Source organism: Homarus americanus, unplaced genomic scaffold, assembly GCF_018991925.1.
Source record: "Homarus americanus isolate GMGI-L3 unplaced genomic scaffold, GMGI_Hamer_2.0 scaffold48220, whole genome shotgun sequence".
NCBI classification, from domain to species: Eukaryota; Metazoa; Arthropoda; class Malacostraca; order Decapoda; family Nephropidae; genus Homarus; species Homarus americanus.
This window is the reverse complement of record NW_024755060.1, coordinates 1,967,548-1,977,629: the sequence shown is the minus strand read 5'-3', so window position 1 is coordinate 1,977,629 and position 10,082 is coordinate 1,967,548. Positions and strand designations below refer to the sequence as shown.

At 37.0% G+C, this 10,082-nt stretch overlaps 1 protein-coding gene and 1 long non-coding RNA gene across 2 annotated transcripts in view; one reads left to right on the top strand and one right to left on the bottom strand.

The window, feature by feature from the left end:
* Window positions 1-3,875: 3,875 nt before the first annotated feature.
* Window positions 3,876-10,082, bottom strand: part of LOC121856396 (thyroid receptor-interacting protein 11-like) — a 66,173-nt gene continuing 59,966 nt past the window's right edge. The window contains exons 19-22 of the mRNA XM_042351959.1: window positions 8,822-8,903; window positions 7,312-7,537; window positions 6,244-6,387; window positions 3,876-5,970 (exon numbers count right to left, since the gene is read on the bottom strand). Of these exons, the coding sequence (XP_042207893.1) occupies window positions 5,677-5,970; window positions 6,244-6,387; window positions 7,312-7,537; window positions 8,822-8,903 (746 nt within the window). The 3' untranslated portion in view covers window positions 3,876-5,676. The remainder of the gene's footprint in view (window positions 5,971-6,243; window positions 6,388-7,311; window positions 7,538-8,821; window positions 8,904-10,082) is intronic.
* LOC121856397 lies at window positions 8,897-9,608 on the top strand. The gene is made up of 3 exons (XR_006086966.1): window positions 8,897-9,186; window positions 9,232-9,263; window positions 9,484-9,608. It is a non-coding gene; the product is annotated as an uncharacterized LOC121856397 (long non-coding RNA).

The following is a 10,082-nucleotide window of genomic DNA, read 5'->3' as shown; positions in this document are numbered from 1 at the left end:
TTGAGTGTTTCATTTACTGACTTGTATTTTATCCCTTTATTATACTATACTGTACAGTATTTGTAGTACTGTTCTTCATTATTTCTATTCTGTTAGCAACACATGGAGTATCAAAACACCTATGTACTGTACAGGCGTAGAAGGTGGGGTCCATTTTACCACACTTTGTCGGGTCCATTTCATCATGTGCTGTATCGTCATTCTTCATAAGCTGTGAGTGTTAATGTGTTTGTCTACTGCACGGTAGAAGGCTGGCAGCTGAGGGAACACACATCAACCTGCGGCACAGTGGTGGTAAAGCAGTTCACCAGTTTAGAAGGTAGTAGGTAGTAGGCAGCTACCAAACAGGGAGGTACTACCGCCTGGGAAGATATTGGAAGCATCATGTGTTGTCAAATGGTAGACCCTGCTGCCATATGGCATCACAAAAATTCATTTTTATTTTTTTTAAACTAAAACCAAGAAATTTTTGGGCTAAGAACGAAAAAAACGAGAAAAAGCTAAAAACGAAAAAAAAGCTAAAAACGGAAAAAGCTAAAAACGAAAAAAGCTAAAAGCTAAAAAAAGCTAAAAAGCTAAAAAATGAAATAAGCTGAAACGCAAAGAAAAGGCAAAAAAATATTTTAATGTTTATAGCCTTTTTCCTTTTGAATTTTAGCTTTTCATTTTTAGGTCTTTTTTAGCCAAAAAATCTCTAAGTTTTTTTATAGTTTAAAAAATAAAACATTTGGCTAAGAATGAAAAAAGCTAAAAACGGAAAAAGCTAAAAACGAAAAAGCTAAAAAATGAAATAAGCTAAAATGCAAAAAGGAAAAAAAAGGCTATTAACATTAAAATATTTTTTGCCCTTTCTTTGCGTTTCAGCTTATTTCATTTTTTAGCTTTTTAGCTTTTTTTAGCTTTTAGCTTTTTTGGTTTTTAGCTTTTTTGGTTTTTAGCTTTTTCCATTTTTAGCTTTTTTTCATTTTTTTCGTTCTTAGCCAAAAAAATTTCAATTCTATTTTTTTTCACTAAAAACTTAGAAATTTTTTGGCCAAGAACGAAAAAAACTTATCAATTGGACGCCTTTGTGTGTCTTTCCTATGGTAGTGCCACCTATGAAAAAATAAACAATAAATTTCCTCTGGTGCACGACATATGAGAGACCTTGGTGGACCTCCTCTCGAAATTGTGATTTTGGTGATGTAGAGGATTTCTCCCCTACAAACGCGGTTTGTCGCTGAGTAGCCGACCCCGCGAATTCCCCAGTGTATGCCTCGTGGTCTGGGTCAACCAGCGCCGCCATACATCACGGAGGTCAACTACTAAGCCACGCCTACCTCCGCTATTTAAGACCTGACCTCGTGGTGATCTCTCTCTTCTTCTAGCTACAGCCGCAGCAAGCAACACCACCGCCTCCGCCACTGCCTGGCGGCCCTCGCTCCCGCCGGCGAGCATGGCAACCCACAAGCTGGTCCTCCTCTGAGCACCCTCACCAACCAGCTCTCTCTACATCACGCTTGTAACCACGCTGCCAATTCCCAGCACCAAGCTGCACTGTACATCCAATACAATATGTATACAGAGAGCACATTGTGAGTTTCCTTTCTCCATCCCATCCCGAGTGTGAACCCAAACATCCCATAACCCCACAATGGTAAAAAAAAATGCAGTAATGCAGGTTTGATATTATTATAATCAAGCAAATTTAATCAAGCAATTTTAATCGATTATAATCAGAATGAAAAATCATTGATTACTAGACAAGTCAACATACTGCATTAACTCAAGTGGCGGATCCAGGAATACCAAAGGGGGGGGGAGGGGTGGTCCAAGAAGTTGAGGGTGGAGGACCATGGCGAGCGCACTTGATATTAGGAGATATTCTGAGGTCAATAGTACGCTGTAGTTAATTTTTACTATACAAAAATGCCTGAGTGGAAAACTGCTTTAAAGAAAAGGTATTAGAATTTTTTATGAAAAAGGGGGGGTCCAGACCCCAGGAACCCCCCCTGCTGTTATGACCAGCAACTCCTCATCTGTACCTGTATTCTGTGATTACTTATATAACTAGTTTAGAGAATGAACTCTGCTGTAGTGTTATATATTCCTTTATTATCCTATTTAACATTAAAGCAAAATTATAAAACCTTACACAGTATTTACAAATATGGCAACTGACCAACAGTAACGTCATGTACAGTACAGTATATAAAAGATCAGTTTTACTGCCATACACGAACAGAAAGGCATGTAGTCTATGCTTAGATATTTAACTATATAGCTTCATCTCTAGATGTTTAAAAACACTAGACTTTTCCTAGAATATATATATATATATATATATATATATATATATATATATATATATATATATATATATATATATATATATATATATATATATATATATATATATATATATATATGTTGACAACCCTTTATCAGAAATTCCAAAAACCGAAAGTTTTTTGTGGAGCTTTTTTTCCTTCTTTTTGAAACAGGGATTAGCTCACCCAGGCATAGATCACTGACCCACATCGGGGCCTGGGGGGCAAAAATGTAATACCTGTAGTAATACTAATTATAATAATAATAATTCATAGTAAATAAAAATATTAATAAAAAATACACCAAAATAAAATAATAAAAAAAACAATAATAATAATTAGAAAATATAATAATAAAATTAATAATAATAATAATAATAACAATAATACTGTATTAATAAAATAATAATAATAAAGAAATACAAGAATGAAAAAAGATAAAAAGTGAGAAACACGACCTAGACCTATGAATTATTATTATTATATTTTCGCCTGCCAGGCCCCAATGTGGGTCAGTGACTTGTGCCTGGGTGGGCTAATACACATAAAAAAAAAAAACCATTCTGAAAACCAAAAAATTCCGAAATCCTTAATGCCTCTGGCCCCAAGGATTTCGGATAAAGGATTGTCAACTTGTATATACCAATATACATCACTAGTTCTAAAATACTTTATTTTCTACATTTTGCAAGTTATCCCCAAAATAATTCAGTACCGAATTTTTCCAAATTTTAGTGTCAAGCCAAGTTCAAAAACACATTTGTCTGGGTTTTCCTATAATCTCCTAAAATTTAGTAAAAGCAATAAATGCATTACCCTGTGTGAGGTTAAGCTGCTCCCTAAACGAACGTGTCTAAAATTCACTAATGTGTCCTCGTACCTGGAGGTGATAACTTAACCAGTTTTAGTTTCATCAAAATACTCCATTAATCACCTGAACATGAGATAACAGTATTAACTCCTCGACCATTTAAAAGACCCATACAGTATAGTATCTCCTAAATGCAGACTTTGAATATTTTTCTTTATTGCATTTAATAGTCATAAATACAATATTGCTCAGAAATATGATCTAATTATTTTTTTTAGGTATGATACTACTTCAGAGTCTGGTGATTTGTTTTAGTTTCCACCATCCATACTATACTGTAATAAGGATATTAATTCATGTATTCACACCCATTGTTTATGCTCAACATTGCTATTACTTCACTTACTTGCCTATAAAGTTAATCTCATACCCTGTATGTTATGAATGGCTCTTCACATAACTTTATGCTCAATACTGTATTCATATACCTACACTGATCATTTGTTTCCACCCCAAACCATCTCATCACAGCTCCAATATAGGGAAGACTTATGTCCAGAGTTTTAATCAACATCATCTGTTGACGGGGATCATGGTGTTGACAACCATAGTTTTAAAGGTGAAGAACCCCGCACTGCAGCACACGACGGAGAGGAACCGCTGAAAAAGTAACCAATAATATTCATAACCTTCTTCATAACTGTTTTGTTTGTTTTATTGGATATTTATAGTAAACACAATTAATGAAAAAAAAAAACATGATGGTAATTTTATACTTTTTTTTACATTAATGTTTTTACGACTAACACCCATACCCGTACTGTAGAATGAAATTTAAAAGTTTTACTGCTAAATACAAGCTCGTTCAGCTGCTGGACAGGCTTACCAGCCAAACCCTCGACAGTCCCATACAGAGGAGATGAGGTTTGACCGATTAAAACTACCACTTGAAGGAAAGACTCCTTCTTGCGGGTTCTTTGTGGAAGAGATGAGGGCGATTAAAACTCTGGGCGAAAGTATTTTCCTTGTCTTTCTATTTTTCTTCTTGTAAACAATATTAATAATCAGTCAGCAGTGTTTCAGTTCTGGCCCAGTGAACCCACACCCCATTTTTAGGTATTTGGTGAGGTCAAAAGTTAAACACCCCAAAACATACATTCTGAACAACTGTTCAGTCAAATTTATGCCAATTATGATGAAAATGTTGCATAAATAAACCCTGTAATATGGCCAAAACAGTTACTGTATTGTATATCCTTTTTGAAGGGGTGTAAAGTTACCTGAATGCAAAACTTGGGATTTTTGCTGATTATATTCCCAAGCAAATAGTGTTGGGGTGAATGAGGGAGACGTGTTGCACCCACTTGTTGGCCTCTTTAATTGGCACTGTATCTGTTCACACAATAACAACACCAGTATGACCCAGTCTCACTCTTAATTCATTACAAAATACCAAACTGACATAAATAACACAAGTGTGAGGGAAGGTATCACTAAGTAGATGGCTCTACATTAACAAAATCTCTTATCTAGGTTGAGTGAACAACTATAATATAACATAAAAAATTTGCTTACAAAATAAGAAAAATAATCTGACAAATAACTTTTTTTTATACATAACCATACTTGAGGTTACATTACTTATACTTCAGGGGGATTTCATAATTCATAGAAAGATCATGAACCCTCTTCTCCTGTAAGGCAAATTGGCATCTGTCTTCACTAGAAAGTGTAGAGATTTCCTTTAATTTTACAATACATCACTTCACTTTCAGCTTATACATTAATAAACATAATTCATGACAATACTTTACACAAGAAGAAATCTCATAACTTGGCCAACATACACACTTATACACAAGACCCAGCACACTGGTGATTAGTCAACAGGCAAGCCCCAGTGTCTTCATTAGGACAGGCACCCATTTGTAAAGAGTCCCAGTCTTCACGGGCTTAATTAGTACTCCAGCGCACTAATTCTCAGATAATATCTCCAGACATTATGATTAATTAATACCTAACAAGAGCCAAGTTTATAATTTAGATCCAATAGTCATAACCACAACCATCTAGGTATCTGTAATACCATAGGAGGGAGGCAGTCAGTCCATGTAACCAGATCTCATGAAGTACACCATGACTTCAACCTTACAGTATACAATAACTGAACTCAAAATAACTCTTAGGTGATACTTATCTATTTAGTTAATCTCAAAGTCTGAGCTCCCTACTAATAAATGTCCTTATGTTTCTAAACAATTATCCTTTCAGCTTTTACAAGGTTATCATTGCCTGTCACAACTTAACTCCGCATACATTACCCAGTCCAATGATACTAAATTAATCCGGACTCCCTAATATTAGTCATATTTACACTTACTTTAAGAAAATATGTTATCACAGAGTTTGGTTTTCACAAGCTACATTGTGTTGATTTTTTTAAATTGCAATACTGTATCACTTCCATTACAAATTATTACGGGAAGAAATACAGTAATGTTATTCGATCTTTTTCCCACAAATTTACTAACAACAGCAACTATTATTTTACAAGGCTTAGCTGGGTTGCTTGTTAGCATTCTCATCAGCTTTTCCACCTGGCTCCGAGGTTAACAAATTGCTCAGGTATTTGTTCGTCGACACTGGTGTTGGGAAGCCTGATGTCGTCATAACTGTGCTGGGAGTAACGGAAGTTGGTGCAATTAGCGGCGATGGTGACGTGGGTTCCAGTGGGGTTATGGTGGGTAGTGTTGGTGGGGTGGAAGCTGCAGCTAAGAGTGGTGAGGAATTTCTTGATCCCGATTCATTGGCTGATGCTGATGCTTCTCCAATGCTGATAAACGGGTTCATCTGAAAATTAGAGATAAAATATTAAATACTGTAAGTATAAATTTGAGGACCAAGGCCAAATTGCACCAATATGCCATTACTTCTCATTCAGTTCTTAAAAAGAGAGAGAGAAAGATGAGAGGGGGGGGGGGGAGGAGGAGGTTTAGAAATTGTCTGATACCTGGCCAAAAATGACATACGTATAGTTTATCAATTACAGTACCATTCACTGATTCTCTAAGTCACACAATATCAGCGATGTATTTTAATTGGGATGTATGACAATATTCCCACCTTATTAGCAGCCTGAGCCTTGGCCTGGGCTTTCTTTTCTGCTTTCTCTGTTGTTTGCTGGGCCATCAGTACTGCTGGGAGGCGAGCCTGTGGCCGAGGGTTGGATTCATCCTCGAGGAACCTGATGAATGCTTGTGACAGGGACTGTTGAACGATGGACTGAGTCAATAACACATTGAGAGGTTACAGGGTATAATATTAATACAGTGAACCTTCACTTTACACGGTTAATTCAACCCACAGGGTACCGCGGAAAGTGAGAAACGCGTAAAGTGAACAACATAACATATGGGATTAATTGAAATAGAGACCGGGCCGACCCCCAAACTCCACTTTTTCAGACACAATACCTACGTTGTAGTAAAAATAACTTCTTAACTTTATGATGGTATGCACTCACAATTAATAATTAAGAGAAATATCAATAATATTAGGTTTTTTAACACTTACATTAGTAGAAAAGATGGCTGGGCACACAGGGATGGGTGCTTGGTTCCGAGGTAGAGGGCAGATTATTGGCCCTCACCTGTATCACTTGTATCACTATCCACCACAGAGGCTTGCAGGGCCTCTTTGTCAAACCCCTCAAAGTCCATATAAGTCCATATCCTCACTATAATTATCACTATCACTGACTTGTGCCGGCTGTGGTGGGTGGCGGGTGAAGAACTCGGTAATGTTTTGATGACTGGGCAACCTTGTGCGCACCCTGCTCGCGCCGCTTACACAACATGGCGGATGGCGGGAGAGGGCGGGAGAGATGGCGGGAGGTTTGGATCCAAAAATGGCGCGGCTCGCCAGCCGCTCTCCGCGTAAAGAGGTACACGCACTGCGGAATGCGAGCATTCCGGTTTCGGCAGGGTACCGCGTAAACGTGGAAACGGAATGTGGGACCGCGTAAAGTGAGGGTTGACTGTATTTATTTTATTTTTAATCATATAAGAAAATCTTTTTCTGTGTGATGGTACATACAAAACAAACCTTGTACAGATGGTTACTGTAGACAATATATACCATTATCCAATAATAGTCTGTCAGTTTTGTCTTTATCAACTTTTTATATCTTACCGTATGGTCGAGAACGTCCACTTTTGAGGTAACACGGACATTACTAGCCGGCGGAGCGAGGAAATTAGCTATTGACGTCAGCCATGATGTGCCCTGCATGTCCAGACCTGTCCTGGCGCGCTCCTCCCCAGAAAAGTTTAAAACCTCTGCAATGATTCTCAATACTTCTTGACGTTTGTCCGCTGGAGTGGCAAAGTATCCCACCAGTAGGTTACGTAGAAGGGGCCTGTTGATATCCACTTTACATTAATATACTTACAAATAAACCTCTATTTAACATACTATACGGAGAGAAAAGTCAATTATATCGAGGGTCTGTTAGATGTGTAATCCCTTCAAAAGGATCAACATTAATTGTTTTGGGTGTATTACAGGGTTTATTTATGCAACACTTTCATAATCAAATATACAACCAACTGGCCACTATGAAGTTCACCAATCTGAAGGTTGTGATAAAATTAAGTTTTAAAGTTAACATTGATTGTTAAATTTAATATGTACTTGTGTGTTTATGGTGGATTTAGATGAATTAAATCAAATACTCTTAAACACTATACTGTACAGTATTGTATGTGCTGTATAATATATAACAGGTGGTAATGTTAATACTGATAACCAACTGCTGACTGTAATGACCACTTAATAATCTCAATGGAGATCACATCGGCTGAATTATCAATGTCAAAATTAACCAATTCGAGGGATAACAAGAGGGTTAGGCACTGCAGCTTATTTCACCTGATGATTTAAAACCCTAATGCTAACCTAACCTAAACCCTCGGGTACTGTTAGGGTGTTTAGTCATCAGGTGAAGTAAGCTGGTAGGGGAAAATTTCAGGTGATCCCCAGGTTGATCTGTTGACTTCTGTGACTAAACTGTCGTGAGGTATCTTCCCAACATCCCTGAATATAGAGAACAAAAACTAAATTATAGACTCTAGTGGTGAGACAATATAATAATAACATACAAATAATATAATTAACCAATATACTTTAATGTATGCCATCACATACCTTGGTGTGTTATAACTAAACTGTAAAGTCTTCTTTCTTTGTTCCAAGGTAAAAGACCAGATAGGTATCCTAGATGGGTGGGAGGTCTGTAGCTCCTTCCCCATTAGAGACTGATGACAAAAATCTAATGACTTAAGTTTATGAGACTGAGAAGCTGTGTCAGTCTTGAATCACCACACACGGGGAATTAACAGAGCGGAATTTTCTACAATACTATGATATACTTTTTTGTCTAATGGGAAAATTAGGCGGTTGAGTCTGAAGAGCATACTGTAATTTAGTCATCAGCTGCTTGAAAATGAGAAGTTTGAATATATATTTTACTGAATACATTGATGTGTAACACCCAAAAAAAAATATACACTTTACTGAATACAATTAAACAAACTAAATACCACAATAATTAACAACTAAATACATCTATACTTTATCAATATACATCAAGAATATTTCACAAAGTAGGAAAAAAGAAAAAACTTAAATCAGACGAACTCACTTTTCCACCTTTGCTTCTGACGAGGATTTAAGACACATCACTTCATCCCGAGCCTTCCGGGCGACCTCCTCCTGGGATGATACTGCAGGATCCAGAAAAAACAACACACATAGTTACTTAATGTCTGTACTGATCATACTGTATTATGGCCCCTGTTCCCATACTGTAGCCAGGTTGTCAAAGGTTTATATAATCTCCCTCCCAGGTTGTCAAAGGTTTATATAATCTCCCTCCCAGGTTGTCAAAGGTTTATATAATCTCCCTCCCAGGTTGTCAAAGGCTTATATAATCTCCCTCCCAGGTTATCAAAGGTTTATATAATCTCCCTCCCAGGTTGTCAAAGGTTTATATAATCTCCCTCCCAGGTTGTCAAAGGTTTATATAAAAGGTTTATATAATCTCCCTCCCAGGTTGTCAAAGGTTTATATAATCTCCCTCCCAGGTTGTCAGGTTGTCAAGGTTTATATAATCTCCCTTGTCCTCAGGTTGTCAAAGGTTTATATAATCTCCTCCCAGGTTGTCCCCCAGGTTGTCAAAGGTTTATATAATCACATAAAAGATGAGTGAAAGTGGTTGTCAAAGGTTTATATAATCTCCCTCAGGTTGTCAAAGGTTTATATAATCTCCCTCCCAGGTTGTCAAAGGTTTATCCCAGATCCCAGGTTGTCAAAGGTTTATATAATCTCCCTCCCAGGTTGTCAAAGGTTTATATAATCTCCCTCCCAGGTTGTCAAAGGTTTATATAATCTCCCTCCCAGGTTGTCAAAGGTTTATATAATCTCCCTCCCAGGTTGTCAAAGGTTCACATAATTAAGATGAGTGAAAGTGTGGGCACAATGAATAGGTATGATAAACAAGAAGAAGAGAGAGAAGTGATGAATGTAAGAGAAATTTGAAGGAAAGACAAGGAAATTATAAATACATCCTGAATCAATGTAAACTTCTATGACGACTTTTCTCTCTAAATATCTATCAAAATCACCAGACATTTTAAAGGTAGGAGGTGGAAAATTGACAGAATGGATTGATAACTGTAGAGCCGTTGCAAGGCAGTGTACCAAGTGTGTGACAAAGAGTAGGTACAGTTTTTATTTATACATTGAAGCTGATAAAATTTAAGGTCCCTCAATGAGTTAAGATGACAATCCATAAGTAGTTTTTTACAAGAGTTTAGAGATGTGGCAATACTGCTTTTGAGGTTAACTGTGTACAGGAGACAATAATTAACCCCCCTCTCCCAGAAAAATATATACCTCATTAT